At 35.7% G+C, this 23,428-nt stretch overlaps 1 protein-coding gene across 1 annotated transcript in view; it reads left to right on the forward strand.

Moving 5' to 3' along the window:
* Positions 1-10,342: 10,342 nt before the first annotated feature.
* LOC135443555 (sodium channel protein type 5 subunit alpha-like) overlaps positions 10,343-23,428 on the forward strand; it is a 32,578-nt gene continuing 19,492 nt past the window's right edge. The window contains 10 exon segments of the mRNA XM_064703847.1: positions 10,343-10,624; positions 12,025-12,143; positions 12,653-12,739; positions 13,805-13,933; positions 15,979-16,070; positions 16,911-17,153; positions 17,717-17,780; positions 18,401-18,545; positions 19,730-19,924; positions 21,004-21,195. Of these exon segments, the coding sequence (XP_064559917.1) occupies positions 10,343-10,624; positions 12,025-12,143; positions 12,653-12,739; positions 13,805-13,933; positions 15,979-16,070; positions 16,911-17,153; positions 17,717-17,780; positions 18,401-18,545; positions 19,730-19,924; positions 21,004-21,195 (1,548 nt within the window).

The raw sequence follows: 23,428 nt of genomic DNA on the forward strand, positions 1-23,428 counted from the left end.
CTCCTCCCAACCTCCCATGCCTCCCCAGCCTCTTTGGCCAGTGTGGCCGTAGGAAAAGCAGGCTCTGTGTATGCCTTGCACAGCAATAACAAAAACATCTCCATTTTAGTTTTTTTATGAGTTGCATTCTTGACATGTAGAAGTTTAGACTAATCATACAGGGAAGTACAGTAAGAAATAGGAGTGAAACCAAGTATCTCAACCTTTCCTGGCCTCTTGGTGTTTCTCATTTCATGGTTGTGTTTGAAGGCCATGCAGTAGAAGGGGATACTTCATAAACTGTGTTAACGAGACTGCATCAGAAATGCTGGAAACCTTTCAGAGTTGTAACAGCAAGATTTTGCTCTTAGCATCTGACTCTAGAGAAACGTAAAATGCTTCAAAAATACTAATACTGTTTTTCAGAACACTAAGAAGAAACAGATGGAATAACTCGAACTTCAGGCACTGAGATAATTTTCAGATTTCTTCAGTGTACATTAGGTCATTAGGCAGAAAGCTATTTTGTGTAACAATGCCTTTAATGTGTACTTACCATAAAAGCTATTTCCTGTTGTTCTGTAAAGTCAATTAGCTATTTACCAAATACCAAATTTCATGTCTGTCGATTTCTTATTTCATTGCGCAGCATGAGAAAAGGGAAATGGCAATCATTCAAATTATTGTCGTGATAAATACAGCATGTCATTTCACTCTTAGATTCTTTTCTAAGAAAGATTGAGTTGCACATTTTGTTTATCTCACAGATAATTTGCCAAAGCTCCTCCTTTTTTCTGGACTTGTGCCTTTGGAGATTTTGTATATTACTTTCTCTGTGTATTGTTTTGGTTTTACTGTGTATGTAATATTTAGTTATTCTGTGTTCAAGTGTAGCAAAGCAGATGTATTTTTGTATTTTCCCATCCCCTTTTTTCCCCCCTGATGTTCCATATTACTTTTGTTCTTGTTCCAGGGTTATGATGTTTTATAAGACATTCCAGGAATCTCCTCTACATCTTGAAATTAGTCACCCTTGAAATTAGGGGAATCCTGACGCTTCTGGCCAGCAGCTGAATTAGTTCAGCCCTCAAAGGAAACATTTGAGTTTGCATTGTAACAAATGTGTGTGCATTCCTTGGAGATCACTCTTAATGTGATATTCCAGAGGTTATAGTGCTTCCCAAATTGTGGGCACTGCACTCCCTGTGTGCCAGTTTGAGACAGGAAGAAGGATTGAAAATTCTCTGAAGGTGCAACTGGAGTAATCAGAAATCTCTGCAGATAATTTTCATTGCAAGTGTCTTCAATGCAAATCCTTGAATTACCAAGGAGTATGAAGTTTTATTGCTGAGCAGTGAAGTACCTTTTTAAGATAAGTTTGTAAGAAATATCATTTATGAGCTGTTAGCATCAGAGTTAGCAACTGTTACACTTGATGCCTAAGGAGGCTACCTAGAACAGAGGCTATAAAGGAATAAACAGGTATTTATTAAAAGGCCTTTAAAGGATGCACCTTGGGTAGGACAAGAGCCTGGCCATGGCCCTACCTAAGATGGACCCAAGATGGACTCTGTCATGAGTTTTCACACTTTTATAAGTTTTGGTCCATTTACATATTGGGATTAATTGTCCAATTCCAGCTTCAGGTTATGCAGTCCCATCCTCCCAGATTGCTCTCCTCAATTCACTTTTGTTTTGACTTTTTATGCCTGAAGCTGCAATGGTGTCCTTCTTCCTCAGGCTGGGAAAAGATTGTTTTGTCTAATTAAACTGTGAGGAGAACTTGCTAACACTTTATATGAAGTTCAGTTATATACCAATGCAGTACAGAATTTGGAAAATATGAAAGCTAAAACCTAAGGTATCACACTGCTCAAGATCCGTGTTATAATTAATTATTGCCCTATGAAAATCAGCTGTGAATTTCTTGTCTTCATAAGGCAAGGTGGAGATGCAAAAACAAAGGTCTACTGACACCATCAGACACCAAAGATTTTGGGTGTTTGAGAAGGCCACAGGTGCTCACAAGCTGTTTCAGTAGAAAGTGATCCATCCTGTTAAACACTGGTGCCAGTTTAATGGTCTGCATTTGACTAGTTTTAACTTCAACTTGAAGAGCCATCCAGTATTAAAGCTCTCATTCATCTGCAAGTCTTTATAATTTTCTGTTGAGAAATTCTGTTTGTCACAAAATCACTTGTTCAGGTTTACAACATTTAAACAGTTCCTCCTTATTAATGGAACTTTCAGATTTTTACTTCTAAAGTTACTTAGAAAACTTTTTTCTTTGCATATTTTAAGGAGACAAAAATAACATCTGATTTTTAATAAAAGCTTTTTACTATGATTATGACTTGTGTTTATTTTCATTATGCCTAAAAAAGACAACCTCTATTCCTGTGGTGCATCTATCTTTAACAAAACTCAAAATCTGCCTGTGCTCCCTCTGACATGATTCCATTTCCTGTTCTCCAGAGTCTGAGACTTTGCTTTCAGGAGACTATTTTGGTGTCTGTGTTCACACCTCTTTGCTTTTATGTGCACAGCTGAATTTTCTGTGTTTTGTGGGGTTTTCTGTCTGAAGAGTGATTTGCATTTGCTGATTCTAATGGAAATCATTGTGTTTGTCTCAGACTCACTTGTGGTTGGTGCTGGCTAATGGACAGTGAACCATAACCATAAACTCATAACCATAAACTGTAATTAACAGTTGTGATTTGCCTCTGTGAGAATCTTGACCTAAATTAAAACACTCCAAATGATACTTATATTTAATAGCATTCTTTGTCAGTGGATGAACATGATCTAGTTACGGATTGTATGATTTTGTTTTGCAGAAGCCATTTCTTCAAAATATGAAATATCTTTCCCAGGCTTTAGTAGTTTTCCTTCCAACTGTTATGGTCAAAGTTACTGGATGTTTTAAACTTGCAAGTAAAGGAATGTTGATTTCTCCATTAAATCTTTGGTAAATGTGTTTATTTTGTCTCTGTAAAACACTTCTTTGCTCAAACTTTCTGTGCTTGTATGAATCATACGAAGACACTGTTGGAGAGATCAGTGCACAGATTTCAGGATTAGGTTTACAGATACATTGATGGCAATGATTTGTTTATTTGAAATTCTTGTTCCATTCCCTCTTTTTTCCATCTGGGATCTTGTGTCCAGCTTGTGATTTTAGCCAATTTGAGACAGAGTATTTTAATAATACAGATATATCTTGGAGGATAATGTAGTGATAAGGAGATTTTTGATGATCTGAATTTCAGGTGTCCCATAGCAGGGGTTCCATGGTCAGCAAGTTATTGAGGGAAAATCTCACAGGAAGTCACACAGGAAAAGGACGGAGGTTATTGGATGGAACCTGAGGAAGAGAGGGTCATGCAGTGTGCATGAGCTGTCAGATGCCTTGAAATCTTTCATGACTGCATTTCTGATCCATAATTTAAAGCAGCAACTAATGTTTAGAGTTATGGCACAGTTACAAGATACATTTAATTATGCAAAAATCTGGTTTATTCAGCTCTTGACATTTGTACACTCTTAGTCATTAAGCTAATGGTGGTGTGCTAATGCTACCAACAAGAAATATTTGTCTTGTGCTCTGGCAATAAAAAGGAAAAAGAAAAGGGGTGTACTTTGCAGTTAATGGAGGAAATAGATCCACGTCAAGAGCATGGTGAATAAATTAACAGTAATTTCTGTAATGAATCTAATTTTAGTAACTTTTATAACAAACATTATCTTTTTGCTGTTAAACGTCAGCTTTTTTATTTCCTCAATTTTCCTCCTCCTATTTCCACAGGAATAATGAATGAAAAAGGGAAGAAGAGAGTGCTGTTACTCTGAGGCTGGTTTTCTGCCCTCTCCCACTGTAAGAAACTGTCTTCCTAATGGGAGAAAGGAAAGTTTCCACTGTAGCACAAGAGAAGTAACTTGTCTGTTTTTTTGTGGTTAGCTGCAAGTCCTAAGCTACTGCAGACAAAAAAATCTTCTCTGAGCTCTTGCTTTTTGGATTTCAAACATTACAGTGTCCAGAAGGAGTGCAATCCTTTTTGCTGTGTTGAGATCTGTGCTGATCCCCTGTGCCCCATTTTTCACAGGGCCAGATGGATGGAGAAGATACAGCAGAATAAATACATGCAGGTAGGGATCTTTATTGCATTTAGTGGTACAGCATGGTAAATGTAGTGCCTTTGTAGAGGGATGCTTGAGTGATCTTGAAAATTCTGCTCTCTTAATTGAACTTGTCTTGAGAACATAATCTTGCTTTCTAGAAAAATATCTTACACTGGTACTTAAATGTCCTGTTGCTGCTTGCACCACAGAACACTTAGAGTTTTATTTCTTTTAAAACCATCTGCAGTTGTAGCTATCCAGAAAAGTGTTTAATCACTGTTTGTTTCTTTGTGTGCATTAGTGCTGCCTGGCTTTTAAGGATAGCGTAGTTCCTTCAGTAGAATTCTTCTAGCAAAACCCAGAGTAGCTCTCTTGTCATCAGGAAAGATGATAGGAAAGATTTATATTCTACTTAATAAAGAAGAAAAGAAATTTCAGACAGTAATGGGTTCTGTTGATGTAATTAAGAGAAATAACTGTACTTACCATTAGGGCTTACCATGAAGGTGGATGTGTGTTACTGTCCAGGACCTGTTGCCAGCAGGCTTTATACACCACTTTAAAAAAAAAATAAGTAATTTAGTATATGAGGATAAATGCTGTGATTTTCATTCTGCTCAGACAAGGTTTGTAGGTTTTATTGGAGCTTATGATATGATATTGAATGTATTTTGGGCTCTGGTCTTGGGTATAACAGATAGTATATTTGAATTTCAGATTTTGTCTGTTCCAGATATAATGAACGTATGCCAGAGACTGGGAATAATATAAAGTCAAAGTGAATGAATGAAAAATAGTAATATGTACTCTAATTTCTAAACAAAAGCTTTTAATGAAAGGCAAATTTTGTGCCAATATTTAATGCATGTCTGCATGGTTAAAAGCTTGGAATGAAATGTGAAGTAGGAAACCTTTTGTTTTCTTACCATTTTACACATATATTTCCAATTGAACAAAAATCCATCTTTGCTTTTAATAAATGTAACTATGATTTCAGCAGGAAGAAAATAATAATTAATATTTGGGTGATTATTCTTCAAAAGTATCACCCAAACACTTTTCCCTTTCTTACAGTGTTGTCAGTAAGAGCATAAAATTTCATTTACTGTTTTCAGAAATGCAAACAAGCTCCTCCCTCCATCCCTCCCACAGGCATCCCACTACAAAGAAAACTTTCTGCATGGGAGCTGGCTCGGGAGAAATGATGTTGTTGGGAATGGAAAGTTGAAGGTGAGAAAAACCAAGATTGTGTGTCTCCTTGGAGATAACAGCCAGCCAGCATTACCTTCAGAAATCTGTGTGAAGGCTTGTCTCGTTTGAAGGGGATATTGTAAGTATTTTGTTTTTGCTAAGTATTTGTATACTAGAGAAAACTCAATTGCTGATTATTTTAATTTAATTCTATGTCTAATTAATCAAAATATTTGGGGATATATTTATACATGTGTTTGTCTGTATATAAATAAAACATATGCAGATATGTTTCCAAGTATTAGATGTGGTTTTATTTTAGGTACAGGGAGCATCTATGTAAGAAAATCTGTCATTAATGTAAAACCACTACATTGCTGTAAACATGTAGCTCTTCCTATAATTAACATGTCTCAGTGAAACATTTTATTGATATATTTGTCATATTAATTACTACAAATTATTGTCATATTAATTATTGTCATATTACTTATTATCATATTAATTACTGACTGCTTTGTTTTATCACATCATGCAGAGTATTCCTCAAATTTTCTGTAGTATTATCTAATCTTATTTACACTGAATCTGACATACAAAAATTTCTCTACCAACGCATGCCTGGAATGTTTTTCTCACAAAAATACTGGTGAGTGATTTTTTTTCAGGATATTTAAGTAATGCAGAGTCTAGCCCATTGCATAGATTTCTGAATTTGGAAGTAATGAGTAAGTATATTATATTATATTATATTATATTATATTATATTATATTATATTATATTATATTATATTATATTATATTATATTATATTATATTATATTATATTATATTATATTATATTATCTTTGTCTGTTACACATGTTAAAAAATCAAACCGCTGAAAAACTGCACTGGTAGGAAAAAAATTCCAAAAAAACTGCATTGATAGATATTGATCCAACCCATCCAAACACAAACTTTTCCTTGAGATGAGGTGATGAGTGAGAAGTGGAGAATGGGGGACAAAGTGCTGGGTGGAAGAAATGGCCTTGTATTTTAGAAAAACCAGTAGTCCTCTAAATTGTCCAAGTTGGATTTTACTTGAGACTAAAATCTGTTAGATCTGTTCACCATCACTGTCAATTAAATAGAATAAAATGGTGATCAGAAACAGAATTTTTTTTCTGCTTATTGAAACTGAGTAGGTGATAGCAGAAGATTTTGGCAAGGTACAGAACAGAAAACAGGGAATTCCTGTCCTGTTTCATAAGGTGTTGCTGTGAGCGGCTTTCTCTTTTTGTTTTCTTATTTCAGGTGAAGAGGTGAACACATTTTATTCTTTATTCCTGTATGAAAGACTATACTAAATGCACACTAAAACCAAAGTACAGTTGGCTTACTCATTATTTTTTTCCAGATCCAAGTGCTCACAGGAAATATTCAGTTGGTGGCCCTTGACAAGAGAGTTGATATGAGTAATTTGGCACTCAGAATTGGTTACAATCCATGCTAAAACTAGATTGAAACACAAATAGGGACATTTTTATATTTACATTCCTACTAATTTTCCTATTTTGAGAAACATCTCATAAATGCCCCTTACTGACTTTTATAGTATTTTACTGAGCAGTTTTATCAGTTTCAATTCTACATTTGGGGATTGTTGATATCTTATGGTCAATACTTTGATGGCTGCATTTAAAAGGAACTCTGTGCTTTTAGGGAGCTAAAATTCTGAAATTCATACAAATGGAGTCAAATCAAGGAGTTGTATATAAGGCTTGAATTTGTATTTTGCTTTCCAATCCAAAAGTCTAAACTTGTTAGTTATCATCTCTACTGATTAGTCAGTACCCCAGCAAGCATTTTGTAATTCACGTCTCTGAAACACTGTATTAACAGACTCATTTTTTGGTATTGCTTTGCTATTCTAGAAAAACTCTTTATCTTAAGAAATTTTAGTAGCAAATTGTACTTTAGTAGTGCCCAGTGTCTGTTTCACTTAATGACTCTTTTTTTTATCCCTTTCTAGTAGCTTGCAGGTAATTTGTTCAGTAATTTCATCAGTATATCTGGAATTCCTTGGGTTTTGACATAAAAATATTCTGTGTCATTTTCACAGCATCCTTAAGCCAACTAGATTTACCTCAAGCAATGCTTAGCTTTGTGCAATGAATGCAATTCCTCTCAAGATAAGAAAACCAAGTCATTTCCACCTTAATTAAAAATAAAAATGTGTTAATGCATCCCTGATCCTGTGTGTTAATGCATCCCTGATCCTGTAGAAAGTGGTACTTTAGTAACTGAAGGTACCAGTGCATTTGTATCTGTTACTGATGGACTGGTCTCTGCTACAGGATCAGAGATATCAAAACCTGTTGTAGGATTTCCAGCTCTTAATTTAATTTAAATGCAAATTTCTTTCATTTGCTATACTGGAAATTAACAGATCTGAACTCTAGTGTTGCATCTGCCTCAGCAGCATATTGACATAGTACAAACTGACCTGCAATTTCTTTGCACTAACTTGTAGTCACACACCCAAGTTTCTTCTCTTAGTTTCTAGAATAAATCTGGTGCTTATGCTACTAAGAAAACTTGTTCTGTATCTTCCCTCTCAGTTACTGGGGAAGCTTTTTTGTCCCATACAGAAATTGAAATTATTTCTCAGAGTAACACTTTACCTCAGTGTCTTCTCTTAAAAATCCAACTAATTCAGTAGTATGTGGTGAGGTGGTTGAGTTTAGCTGAGCTTCAGGAATTCCAAGTAGTCACTCTGTCTTTTTAATATCATTTTAGTCCTTTATATTAGAAGTATTTTTCAGTCACATCTTCTTAGCTTCCTTTTTCCTAACCCAAGTCACAATCTATAAACACTTGGCAGTTGATCAAAGGCCAGGAAGTCTGTTCCATGTGAGCACAGTGCATTTCTGGTACAGGTCTGCTGAAGAAATCCTCTCATGAATGTCCGTGGAAGTTTATCCAATTATGACTTCTCGTCACAGTTGCTGAAGGGAATGTGTTGCATCTTTTTGCTCTTGATCAATACTTCTGTCTCATTCTTCTTTTTATTATTATTGTTATTATTATTTTAAATGCAGCTCTGAAATCCTTAATACAAAACTGATATTTGCATTTGCTAAAACCATTTTCTTTGCTTAATTTATTTCAGTTGACATAGTTCCCTAAAAGCTGAGTTTCTCTATTGTCCTTAAAACCACTTTGAAGATAAAATTGTTCTTAGAGTTATTGCAAATTTAAAAAAAAAAGAACATCTTGATTTTCAATTTATCTTCTGAGCTTTCAACTGGAAATATGTCTGTGTGGTTTGGCAAAGTAACAGTTCTTTGGTTATATACTTCCATTTTGTTACCATGGTAAATTCTGATCTCTGAGTTGTGGTTCCTGATCAGATCTGAACATGCTTGGAAAGTCCCAGAGGAGGAAAAAAAACCCCTCCCAAGTCCCATAAACCCCAACAAAATCATTACACAATCATTTTTGCTTGCATATTCTTTTAAAATAAATGTATCTGCATCTGAAGATGAGAGCTGTAATTGCAAGAGAATATTGATTCTCTAACATGGTCCAGATGCGAGCTCACAAGGAGTAGCAGCACAGCTGGACCTCAGCAATCAAAAATGCAGAGTGTTTTAAGGACTTGGCAGTGACCAAAATTGTTTATTAAATGGAAGTAATTGGTTTTGACGTGAGTCACAAAGGACAAATCATTCTGTAATGGGTCAACATTTTCTTCATCTTCTGTGGATGAGATCTGGTGTCATGTAAATTGCTGTCATCTACAGTTCTGTGGTAAATTTGGGCATTAGTAACTGAATACTTACAGTATTTGCCTTGTCACCTCAGTGCTTCTCATTGCCACTCTTACCCCTTTAAACCTCAAGCAGAGTAATTGAAAATGCAACTGAACAAAGCCTTGAGCTGATTTTGGTGTTGGCCTTGCTGTGGAAGGGATGGATCTGATGAGCCTTAGAGATGGGACATGTGAAACTTAATTCTGTTTTCAGGAAGTACAGAGGAGGAGTAACAGAGGTGCAAGGCTGCTGATACTTTCATTTACAGTGAGAAAAAAAATTAGATGATTGTCAGAGTTGTGATGAGGTGTGATCTTGATGCTTCCAAGCTGGAAAGGCAAAGGAAAAAAAATATCTCTTTTGTAACCTGAATTGCACAGGGTGGATCCAGATTAAGTAGTTGATCTTTACTGGGTCTGGTTTTCATTACTCATTCTTCTAAATCCATGTACTTCTAGTTGGTTTTGCTTTATATCTTGGGTGCCTCATATATATCCTAATTTGCCTTGCATCATGGGTGCCTCACAGAAGGACCAGCTGGTCAGAAGAGGTCATTGATCTGCTGTGTCCATTGTTGGTGTGGCCTCATCTGGAGCACTGTGGGAAGTTCTGGGCCCTGCAGCTTAGGAAGGATGAGAAGGTCCTTGAGTGTGTCCAGAGGAGAACACCAAAGCTGGTGGAAGGGCTGGAAGGAATGCCCTACCAGGACCTGCTGAGGGCTTTGGGCTTTTCTGCTTTTTGGAAAAGGAGGCTGAGGGGTGACCTCATGGCTGTCAGTGACTTCATCTATAGCTTCCTGAGGAGGATAAGTGGAGAATGAGGTGCTGAGCTCTTCTCCCTGGGATCCAGTGATAGGAAATGTATGGGAATGGTCCAAAGCCACACTGCAGGGGGTTTACATGGGACATGAGGAAACATTTCTTTGCCAAAAGGGTGCTCAGACACTGGAACAGGTTTCCTAGGTGGATAGTTGATGCCCCAGGCTTGTCAGTGTTTAAGAGGCACTTGGGCAGTGCCCAAGGCCTTACAATAGTCAAGAAGTTGGGCTGGATGGTCATGGTAGAATCTTTTCAATTGAAATAGTCTGTTCATATTCTACTCTATTTTATTCTATTTTGACACAGAGTTTCAGACAAGTAAAAAATCATATATCTAACAGACATTAAAGCAAGTGTTATTTCTGGTATTCTGTAACTGTCAAGAGCTTTCTTTCTTAAGTTACCTCTAGTACTGGAGACAAACAGGCAGAAGGAAAAATGGATCCCTTGTTTTGGCCATCAGAAGCTAACAGGTTTCGACGATTCACCCCTGAGTCCTTGGCAGCAATCGAGGAAAGGATTGCCAACAAAAAAAAGGAGCAAGACAAAGTTAAAGAGAAGACTAAGGAGACTAAAGAACAAGGAGTTGAAGAAGATAAACTTACTCCTCAACTTGACCTGAAAATCTGCAAAACGTTGCCATCTCTGTATGGGGACATTCCTGCAGAGCTGGTTGGGGAACCCCTGGAGGATTTTGATCCATACTACAGTGATCACAAGGTTAAAACTTCCCAAATTTTTTTTTTTATTTTTGTTTTTGCCTGCTGAGCGCTGAAGGGATAGTAAAAGCTCTGTTCAGGAGGTGCTGGGGTTTGGTTGCTCTGTAGACAGAGCTTTGAACATTACTGACAGCTTTTGAGGAGGAGTTCTAAGATATGCTCTGCATTATGGAATGAAGAGCTATTTTAAATTCCAGTCAAGAATCAAAGTTAATTATGAAAACATTATATGTGAATGGTGCACTTTAATAGTAAATATGTTCTGGGCTTAGTGGTGCTTTGTTTTCCAGAGCAGTTTCTCTGATGCCTGTGGGGCTGAGCTCCCTGCTGTGTAAAGAGTGCCTGCCCAACAGTTGGTCACACTGGAATTGCAGATGCTTTCACTGAATTACAAATACTATACAAATTAAGAGAGGCACATTTAAGATATTTCCATTACTTTGTGTAGCAAACCTATATACTTTCATTGTCTTAAATTAATTTTCTGTAACTTTGTCTCACTGGCTTTGTTTGTTGTTCCATCTTTATATTGCACATACTCCATGCTATTCCAAAGTGGTTGGGGATGCTGACTATAGCGGTATCTAAAATAGATAGTCTAGGAATCCCTTCTAAATTAAATACTTAAATTAAATTGTTACTACTGTCAAAGAAGACTTGATATGAATAGCAGAAGGTTTCATCCAGTCCTAGTTGCTGTTTTAATGTATGCCAGCAAGGTATGGGAGTGTAATAATTTTATCAGAGAATATGCTTTAGACTTTGATCTTCCAGATACCTTTTTCTTAAAGTAATCAAAGTGATACTATTGATGAAGAAGAACTAAGGTTGATTGAGTTGAAGAAATTTATATTAAAGTTAGGAAACTGTTTTTCATTCAAGAGATTTCATTTTTACTATATGGCAAATGTGCTGAGCTGCATGGACCTTAAGGTAGCTTAGAATGAATTTACAGTGTTATGTTACAATCTAGAGATACTTCAAAATTAAAATTTTGCTTTGACTGTCCAGGATTTTGGCAGTGCTACACAATCTACATCTTGTAAATAATCTCTTGTAGCCTGTAACACTGTCTACAAGTAAGGTATTAAGACCATTGTTACAGTCCCAGAGTAGTAATTTAATTACTTTGACCAAATTAATATGATTACTTGCTCTTCATATTCATTCCCATTATGGTTTCTTCCTCTCAGGCAATAATGAACTTCAACAGAGCTGCTTTTCTCCAAAATCTGAATAATCAGGTCACAGCTCCAAGTTAGAATAAAGGAAAACTGTGCTCTAACTGCAGTTAGATATAGCTCTAGATGCAGACATGAAAAACTCAACAAGTAATTTTTGCACAAATTTTTCATTCATTCAAATGTTTCATGTACTATGAATCTTTTTTCTTTTAAATAGACTTTTATGGTGTTAAATAAAAGGAGGACCATTTTCCGATTTTCTGCCACACCTGCCTTGTTTATATTTGGTCCTTTTAATCCAGTCAGAAGAAAGGCAATTAAAATTCTGATCCATTCATATCCTTTCATTGGTTTCCATGATTTGAATATGAAAATATTCTGTGCCATTTTCTGTCATTCTGTTCCTCTGTTTCTGCTTTTTCTGCTTTTATTTGGAATTATTAATTAGTGGAAATAAGTCTTTTTAGGTGAACGTATCTGAACATGTCAAACGTGTTATGTCCCACTACTGTCCTAACTTCTAAAACCATCTCCACATGCAGAGAATTCATTTTTATATTTAAAACATGAATTTTACCCAGCTGAGAAGATTTGATCTTGGTGGGAGGTTCTTGAAATGGTCCTATGCAAGGATAGGAACTGGATTTTGGTGATCCTTGTGGGTCCTCTCCAACTCAGGATAATTTGTGATAAGTTCCTTTGGAAAACACGTGAAAAATTCTGAGCATATTCAAATGAAAACTTATCTTATGAATGCTTGTGTGGTGTTTGTGTGTGGAAATCAGCAACTTGCATGAACCTCATTTTGTATAATATAGAGGTTTTTTCCTTGACTTACTATTCACAGTTTTTCTTGGCATTATTACATTTACTGTGTTAGTCAATTGTATGACTATGACTATCCCTCACCTTGTAGAAACCAACTGGACTGAGTAAGTACCTCAGTGGCCATGTGCTCACTATTTTTCCATGGATACTAATGTGCAGGATTAAAAATTTAAATAATGTGGTGGTCTAATTCTGGGGCTTGAAAATTCTTGGATAGACACCTGAGGAAGGCTGAGGATTGTTATTATATCACCCAGTCTTTTGCGGAGATTCAGTGCCTTTTCTTAGAGGTTCTCACCATATGCCCTTTTTTCTGCCTTGCCTAATTTTGCCATCTGGAGTAAGAGAGGAGGTTGGCCCATTTTTCCTTTTGAGGATTAAATCTTTCTGAGAGACTGGGCAGCAGGATTTTAACTTAATATCTTTCATTCTACAACAATAACCTGAATGCCTGTTGTAGTTGCCTCATGCAAAAGCTATAAAGGAATAAATATTCATTCTGTGCTTTCCTCTGTTTCCTGGTGACTCCCCTAAGTCAGTTTTTCCCACTAGGAAGCCACTTATTTGTAATGTCTTTCTTCCTTTGGTACTTGTGCACTGTATCCAGTGTAACTTGAGTTCATATTCCATTATTAAATCTGGAAAATGTGCCTGGAGCCTCAGAAGTTCTGTAATTTTAATTCCTTTTATTTTGGGGTAAGCATGGTGAGAACTTAATTTTCTGTAGGATTTCTTTCAGTAGTAGTGTATTTGTCAGAATAAATATATAAAATGTGCAAACTTAACAGGCTGAAATACATCTTTGTTGTTATTGTTCTGCCAGAAGGGTGAGGCTTTGAACTTTCCCAGCCTGCTTTAGAACATAAACACAGTCTTAAAAATGTTTCTTAAGGAAATGTGAGCTATCTTTCATCCAGAAATAGCATCATATGCTTATGTGAATGTTTGTGGTTTTAGATTTATATGGAAAAATTACTAAAATTCAGGAAGACATCTTGTCCCCATGATGCTTCTGAAAGTAATGCAACCTGTCCTATTTTCCTTCACATTTTCTACCTTTATCTCCATGCAGGGACTAAATCAGAGAAAACATAGAAATGTGCCTGAATGTGTATCAGTCTCATTGATATTTTTATTTCTGTAACTTTAGTATACGCTTTCCTCCTCAGACATGTTTTTACTGCTGTCTATACCACTGAAATATTGATTAAAGTAGTAGCAAGAGGATTTGTTTGGAATGAATTTACTTTTCTTCGAGATCCATGGAACTGCTTGGATTTTTCTATTATTATTGTAATGTAAGTAAAACTCAGTTTTTCTTTTACACTCAGGGGACAAATAAGAGAAAATAACATTTGGTGTTGCTGAAATTCCTTACAGTTGTTGGCATCCTCCCTGCTAAACTGTGCTTGAATAACATTTTGCATGCCTGCAATGAGAAAAACAGACTTTAAAGTAAGACCTAAATTAAAAGCTCATCTTAGAACTGTGTGATTGTTCTCAATTTAGTCTTTATTTGAATTTTGTCAAGAGGTAATTGCATAAACTGCCCAAACCAAGCCTGCCCCTTTATGTTATCTTAGCTGTGCTCTGGATCCAATGAAACTCATTTGAGAAGGGTCCAAAATGGGGCACAAGGCATTGAATGACTTGGTGGTAAATAACTGGTGAAATCCCAGTGTCAAATGCTGCTCAAGGAAGAACACACCTTGCTTTACATACAAATTCATGGGCTCTGGAATAGCCTCCACTTGCTGGGAAGATGATGTTGGAGTTTAAACAGACAGCTTTGTAAAAGCCCCACTCCAGCATCCACTCATGGTCAGAGAAGGAGGTAGAAAATGAAGACATCAGGAGTAAGAACTAAAGAAGAAGAGCACATATTATTTCTCTGTGTAGCCTGTGTTTTAATTCAGGACTTTGTGTAGTTTTGCTCCTCACATGTCAAAAGATGTCAGAATTAAAAAAACTGCAGTGAATATGTATATCTGTAGTTCCAAATACCAAAAACTACATAGAGTAAAACTCACATGAAAAGACAATTGCAGAGCAGGAACACGGTTGAAGTGTACAGCACAGAGACAAAAAGAGAATAAATAATATTTTTCTTCCTACAATGAGAGCTAAAGGCACCAAATGAAGTTGTCAGGTGGTAGAATAAAAAAGAAGGGAGTAGTTTGTAGCACTACAGGTAGGTTTTTCCTCATTTGTAATTAATAGATGATATGTACCCAGGTGTCATCACACACATCAATATGTATATGAACAATTAACCTTACAGGTAAAAATTAACTGCTAAGGAGCTTGAATACTGTTGATCATCAGCATCTATCACTAGATAGTTACTGTTAGTTACAACTATCACAAGACAGTCCAACAGTTGCATGAAAAATTTAATTTATGGTCCTTTTCCCCTACCTGCATCCCTAATTAATTAATGTCCAACTTTACAATACAGTACCTCCACCTGGTTTTTTCCATGTCTTATAGTACAACAAAGAAAACTATTTAGAAATTAGGTCAGCTGCTAACTCAAGTGTCAATATTGCTTAGGGTACTTGATAATTATTCAGTCTTAATTATTCAAGACTAAGCAAAGCCAATGTGCTCTGATCTGCTGCTGACAAAGTCATGCTTTGAGGGGGAGGTTGCCTTTTCAACCATTTTTGTCTCAGATTTTTTTATTGAGACTTTATTTTTTAAGGAATTCCATTACCAGTTATGAGCTCGTCATGAGATGAGTCACAATTCATATCCTATCTGACATAAAGAAGTCTTAGAAAATTTGGGGTAACCTGTAAAAGTGCTGTATAGACTATGCAATGCTTTAAAATACTGATTTGATGAAATTTTCTAATTGTTGAAATGTTAAAATTGAAACAAGTTGCAATACTCAACTTCTTAGTGACTGTTAAAGGTTAGAGAGCCCCATGTGGTACTGAATAAACACATTATAAATCTCTGTTGCTCAACTTCCTTCTCCTGAAGTGTGTATTTTGTTTTGAGATAGCAACATGTACTTTCATGAGAGAAGTCTCAGGGTAAGAGTGCGGTTATGACATTGGCAGTTTTATATTTATTTGACATTTTGATGGATAAACTCTTCCAAAGCTGAAGCATCCAAATCCACCCAAAGTAGGAACTTACTGTATTTCTTTTCAGAGGCACTGCTCCAAAGCCCCATTACTTTAATCCATGCCTAGAAATGGACTTAGATTCCTAATTTTAGGCATGTATCTTAGGATGTATTTTATGCAGTGAATTCATTACTGCCTGCTCCAGAAGAAAATGCTTTGAAAAGCTCCATCTTTGTCATTCAGTTGACTGTGGGTTAATTTTGCAGGTACCTGGCTGCATCTCATAGTGTTGGCAATGTTTCAGTTCTTCGAACTTTCAGAGTACTGAGGACTTTGAAAGCTATTTCAGTAATACCAGGTAAGGAACAACACACCTCACTGATTTTCTCTCTGCTTCACCAGAATGCAAATTCTAATTCCACTCCTGTTCTTGTCTTCCAGTTCTCTGGTCACTTTTTGTGACCCCAAGGTGTGACTGTTTTGCACCCTCAGCAGCACCCAAACAATTTTTTAAATCATTTTGCCTTCAAATGACAAAGGCAAATTTATATTCTGCATTATTATTATTTTATTCTTTTTTAACCCATTACTGATGTACATTTATATTTAGCCCAGTGCCTATGTCTCTTTAATTTGTCTTCCTGGAGCAGCCCACTGTATGTAATATGTTTTCTTAACATAATATACCTAAACCACCATATTTCTGGTTTAATTTTCTTCCTCTTTAGCTAATCCTTGTCTGGTTTATTTCCCAGAATGTTGATTTTACAATTTGAGAGACTTTAATTTGTTTCCTTACTGACCACAGCCACTCTCTAGATTGTATGTAATATTTTGGACAGTGTGTTATATATGCCATCCAGAATTCAATATTTTTTGTAACTTGTGTCCTTAATTAGGGTACCAAAGAATGACTTCAGAGTCCAACTGCAAAAATTGGCTTGAAAATCTATAAATTACAGTATATCTCATGGTCATAGTATATATTAACTTTATAATTTCCATGTAATTGTAAATATATTTTGATTATTTATGAAATTATAGCATTAATGAAGCATTTAAGGTGTTTAATTTTAGTGCAAAAGCCACACATCAATACTTTGTCTTTAACAAACCTGCATGTGTCATGACTTATCATATAGGAGCATCATTACATTCCTTTTCTGACATTTTATGTTACTGGATCTTATTTTCCTAGGTCTGAAAGTCATTGTAAATTCACTTGTTGAGTCTGTTAGGAAGCTCTTGGATGTGCTGATCCTGACTGTATTTTGCTTGAGTATATTTGCACTAATAGGCCTTCAGCTCTTTATGGGCAATTTAAAATCCAAATGTATCCTCGATAAAACTCTGTACAATGACTCATTATGCAAGGAGGCCAAGATATATGTACCAAGTGATGCAGGTAAATGTTTTTCTTTTCTGTCTTTACATAATCTGTGTATCTTCCTATGTATGTATTGATTTTTCACAGACATGTTAATGTATAGTTGAATGTATTTCTGCCAAGAAGGTTTGTCCTTCCATTTGCACAAGTAGTAGTATGAAGTCTCTAGGACAACTGAATATGAGATTAGTGAATCTTGGATTTGGAGAAAGATCAGCAATCTGTGGGATGGAGGGACTGAGTTTTCTATAAGCATGTTCTTCCTTATCTGTGCATTGCACAGGGATGTTAATTTTAGGGTTACTGCACAGAGAATGATTTTTTCCATCACTCACTCTGTAATTAATGGATTTTGTTTACTTTACATAGAGATTCTTATTTCTGCCAAAGATCAAATAGAATTTTACATTGTTAGTTGTGCAGCAAAATGTTACTGTTTATTTTAAATTGCCAGAGAGACAGATCTGCTGACAATCAGTCCTGTTGGGAAAGGATCTTTCACAGAGGTTTGATCCATCATAGTGTTTATAAAGTGTAGTGATATTTGGTTTACTGTCAGAAAGCTGTAGAAACTGAAAACTTCGAATTTTATGATTCTTTAATTTTTTTTATATTAGAGCAATGCTTCAGATTGAAAGACACTTCTGAAATATTGCTGTGTGAGTACACTGGAGGTAACAAGTAAGTGAACAAAGCAGTTTTAGTACTTCCTTCATTTTTTTTCCCCCAGATGAACTATGGTTTTATTTTTGGTCTAAAAGAATGGCAATGATTTTTCAGGAGAAAGAAATGGATCAATGGGTGTGTTATTAAATTAAAAACCACATATTTCACACCAGAAAAAGGATGAAGAACAAGAATGCAGCCAATTTTATATGTACTTTGTTGCTAACTACTGGGAGTATAATGATAAGGTAGAATGATAAAAATGAGAAGGGGAACAGATCACTAAAGACTTTTAGATATTAATAAATTCTCCTCTCCTCATCTTAGTGAATTATTTAAAAATAAAGGCATTTCCATTTTCCCCGACTCTCTGTATTTGTTAGGACATATCCTACATCAATGAGAGTTTTTGTCTAGTCCCAAACTAAGGTTTCTGTCTAGTTTTCTTTCCTAGATAAATGGTTTTCTGGGATGGTCAGATATGAATCAGCCCTTCTGGCAGGAATATTTTGGGGAATAATGAAACCTCTTTTCAGACAAACTGAACAAATCTTTGTTTGTTGCCATGTATTAGGTGCATTCAGATTCAACTGAATCTCCACATAAGTATTGTTTAACATTTCTTTTGTGGTTAGAAGTGGGTGTCCAGAGAACTACACCTGTGAGAGGATTGGGAAAAATCCTGACTTTGGTTATACAAGTTTTGACCACTTTGGCTGGGCCTTCCTCTCTGTGTTCCGGCTGATGACCCAGGACAACTGGGAGCGTCTCTATAGACAAGTGGGTACTGCTGGAATGACTTTAGATGTGCAAATCAGAGCTTTATGTCCACTAGAAAAGTCTGTATTGGTTTTAACATTACTGACACCAATTTTCTTCTAAAATCAATGTAAGTTTTAAGGAAGTAGAGTCAAGTGACTGAGCTGTAGCACCTTCTGCAAGTGAGGTTGTGTGGCAGCAACCCTGCTGTGAATGCTCAGAGTTTTGTTGGAGAACACTCTCAGGTGATTAAGAGCTACATAAGAGTTAAATATTTGTATGTAACCACCAAAGGACTGAGATATGGAGCAGATCCAGCCAGGGAGCTCCCTGCTACTGCAGGGAATGTGAGGATTTGTCACATTCTCTGTTCGTCTTCCTTTGAAATGCTGACTCCTCACCAAACCTTTTGGCTCAACGTACACACTTTCATTTTTGACAACATGGTACTAAAAAAATTGGGGACTTTATATTTTGATTCTGAGAATTGAATGTAACTTTTCAATTCTGTGTTTTTTTGAAAAAATGATGTAAAAATACCTGTAGAGAACTTCCTGGATCCCTTATATCTATACAGTGCCTTTGTCACACAGGAACAATACTCTCTGCCTTATTCTGTATCTTTCATATTGCACCATTTTAAATCTTTTTTCCATCAGCCTTTATTAACTGTGACTTTTTTAAATGGATGCAACATCTTTTGCGCTTTGAAGATCATGTTACTTTTAGTTTTTAATGTCTCAGAGCTTAATTTTGAACCATCTCCTCTGCTACCATTAAAAAAAATATAAGATAATCAGTCTAAATGTTGCCTCTGATTCTGCAATTAAAACATCTTTCATGATTTTATAGTAATTTTAGCTTTCATCTTCATTACTGAGTTTCATTAATGTCTTCTACAGTCACCTGTTTATGTCTTTACAGATGAATTTGTCTTCTCATAGCTTAAACTCTGTTGATCATTTGCCTGATTTGCTGGAAGATATTTGATTTCATTTTAATTTTTGAATTCTTTTCTGCAGTATGTGACATTTTTATGTATAACTTAGACCAGAAGCAGATCCTAATGTTTTTCACTGAAAACACTGTAATACATTAACCTTTTCTATTGCATAGAAAAATAAATTGTTTACAGTTATTTTGAAATTGCTTTGTAAATATTAGTTTGTTTGGAATTTATTACAACCTTTCCCTTTTCCTCTCAGACCATCCGTACCTCTGGAGTGTCCTGCATCTTTTTTTTTATGGCAGTCATCTTCTTCTGCTCATTTTATCTCTTCAACCTGATCTTGGCTGTGGTAACCATGGCATATGAAGAGGAAAACAGAGCAACCCGTGCTGAAACAGAGGCAAAAGAAAAAATGCTTCAGGATGCCAGACAAATTATAGAGAAGGAACAGGTTTGTAAATGATCATATATGATCTGTAGTTCCTTTAGTTCCTTTTGTTTTTTTCTGTTTTTGAATTAGGGAAATGATGTTTTGAATTAAACATGGGCTTCTTACAATACTTTCTGACACTTCATTTCTCTTTATGTCTTTACAAATGTATGTATGCATGTACATTTATGTTATACAAAAACCCATCATAAATCCAAGTTAAAATATACTAAGTTTTAGGATTTGCAGACCTGACATTGTACAGGAATGCCTTTCTGGCAAGGAAGTAATTTTTATGATATTCCACGAATGCTGCACTCCATAGTTTGTCCTGTTGTTGTACAGTACCATTATTACTGTGCCTTTCTCTGGGTTTTCTTTCCTGGTATTACTGCAGGAAGGAAGCATGAGTGGATACATTTTATCGCCCACCTTAAATGAAAGATTTCCCTGGTTTACTGCTAGCAGTCAGAAAGCTCAGACTTGTAAAAGGACAAGCAAATATTCTCTAGCAACTATCAAATTTCATCATTGAAGTGTTAGGCATCACCATTTTACCGAAATAGTTTGAAAAGTTTCCAGAAGTTCCTCCTCTACAGTTGTTGACAGCTCTGTAATATTTCTGTGTCTGATATTCCACCTTGACAGGCTTTGCTTAGGCTTTTCTTCCTTCTGTTTTTCTTTTTCCTTATTTCTATTTTTCTTTCAACAGGATTAGGATTTAGGAAAATTTAAGATTTTAGCATTTAGTTTGAGCCCTTAGTCTTCTGCTGTCATGGACTCAAGGTCCTTTTCAAATCAAGAAAAGGAAAGTAAAAGGATAAGCCATCATACTTCGTAAATCAGATAAAAAATACAATATTTAAAGTGACAAGGGCAGACTTTAATTAGAGTAGCTCACAGGTAACCCTGCTATGTCTTTCAGAATTGTGAATAACATTTTTTACTCCTGTCTTTTGATGATAGTTTAACATTTGAAACCTAGGAACTGTCAGTGCAAATAATTCAGATATCATAATAATTACATGTATATGATCTTAGTCCATGCATTGGTATTTGCCTTGAATTAACAGGCAGATATTTTGCTTTTCCTGTTACAGATGTTGGCTGTGGAAGAAAGCAGTAAGGCCTTGCATGCTGCATCTGAAATGCCAGTTGCTGACTTGAAAAATTCAGAAGGAAAAGAGAGTAATAAAGAAACACCTACTTCAAGGCAAAACTTAATTTCAAATGACCAGGAAAATGAGGAGCAAATATTTCGTTCACAGCCTGATCGCTGCCACAAGAAGCTTGTAAGTATTTGAAGTATAAAATACATTCATTAGATTTGCATGTGATATGACAATTCAGGGATGAGATTTTGGGAGCAGAGGGAGCCCCAGCATTACCTGCAACTGAGAGGGAAGTTGGAAGTGGCTGTCACTTGTGGCACATCATAGACCTGTGCTCTGTCAATATCTCTGTTTGTGCTGCAGAAATAAATGTATAAAATTCTTAATTTGAAGAATTTTTTCCTAAAGACCTAATTTTTTTTTAATTTTATTTTTAAAATTATTATTCTTTTCTACAGACAACTCACTATCTGACCTAAATATTTAGGATAGGGTTTAGTTCATATGAAGATTTCTGATCTTTGGGATGTGATTCACTTGCTGACTTTAAACATCTGGTGCCAGTTTAGTTGCTCTTGCATATGGTGGATGTTCTAGATATCCTTATTATCTGTGGCACATCTTCCAGCACTTTGTGTGTATCTCATAAACCTTACAGCATCTCAAATGTTGCTAAATATCTACATTTAGGCAACTAGATTCTGTCCAGGGTTTGAATTTTTGGACTTATGGGGTTTTTAAGATTTCTACATGTGTTCTATGTTCTAAACTCCCAGAGTCAAGTGGAGATTTAATTTTCCAGGTCACAAATTGATACCTAGTGACATTAGGGCTTTTCTAGTGTCTTACTTGGCTTTCACCTCCTCTATGGAAGGGCACAGATGTTATGTGCCATGTCTGCTGCTGTGGATGTCTCAACTACCAAATGTCTCAATAGTCCATCTCAAATGGCTTCAGAAACATTTATTTATGTGAATAAAACTTATCAGAAACATGTGTCCCATATACTGGGATTTTAAATGCATTGCACACATGGATAAATTAAGCATGGATATCTAAAACATTAGGCTAAATCTCACACATATTGTTTCACATCTCATTTACAGCAGTGATTCCTGGCTCCTCTGCTGACCACTCATTTTTAAGTCCATTAAGAAACTTCTATTAAGACTCATTATTCTTTCTTTGCTTAATTTTGGAGATTTTTTTTTCACAGTACCTTTGCCAATGACAAAATACTGTATCTTCTAGAAGACCATCCCAACTTTATTCTCTGGCTCTTTGTCAACATCTTCATTTAGATACCTATATTTAGATATTTTAATCTTGAGCTGATTCTTTCAAAATAATTCTCAGGTAATTATCCATATTACTTAATTCTTTTCAACAATATCTAAAAAGAAAGCTTCTCATGCCCTTGTGCTGGTTTCATCCTGAGACAGATTCTCTTTGGCTTCTGAGAGAACATCAGAATTGTTCCACCCATCTCACTGAAAATGAAAATTTTCTCATAGCAAAGCTAAGAGAAATAATGTTCCAACTTTGGTTTGTTTGAAAAGTATCCTTAGAGGGAAGTCTTTCTCAGACATATAATCCTAGCTAAAATTGATTAAATTCTCATTCTGACAGTCATCATGTTCAGAATTTCTTCTAAATTCCATAATCCCAGCTATAATAAATTCTATATTTGAGCTGAAGGAATCCAAATCACCCACTTGGCAGCCACCTGTCATCTCCTTTGGTAAAGCATTTGCTTCTTGTAGTGTCAATAATGTTTCCCCTGCTGTGTTAAGAATATAATTCAATTTTGTGACCTAGTTTGGTTCTGCTGCACGTAAAAGAAATGCTGTGTCACAGCCCATGGTAATGGTTTATTGTATCTATTCAGAAAAAAAAAATAAAATTCATAATATGTGTCATATGTTCTGTAAGTATAAAATTAATTTTTATGGCTGTTTATTTCTATTTAACTTTATTCTCTTAAATCTGTGACTATGCTGCAGGAGATGTATGAGACAGGAGATAAAAGTGGATTATTTACTAGACCTTACTTCTGCAAGGCTGCAAAGTCTGCACAGATGGATGCCAAATGTAATTTGGATTTTTATATCTCAGAAATAACATCTTCAGACCTTTCCAAGGTCCCTTCCCCTCTCTGTGTCCAGGGAATGACAAAGTTCTGAAAATCTCTAGGAAAGCCTAAAGTATGATCCAAGCACTGTGAGCTTCTCCAATGTATATCTTTACCTTTATTCAAATAATAATAATCTGCAACAAACATGGCAGTTTATTCCATGTTATGACAACTACTGGTAGTACAGGCTCTGCTGTTTGAGGATTCCCCAAACAATGTCCTCTCTACTTTCATCACAAAAAGAGGCTGAAGATGCTAAAAATCACATTGGGTAGAAGC

Source organism: Zonotrichia leucophrys, chromosome 2 (assembly GCF_028769735.1).
Source record: "Zonotrichia leucophrys gambelii isolate GWCS_2022_RI chromosome 2, RI_Zleu_2.0, whole genome shotgun sequence".
Lineage (NCBI taxonomy): Eukaryota > Metazoa > Chordata > Aves > Passeriformes > Passerellidae > Zonotrichia > Zonotrichia leucophrys.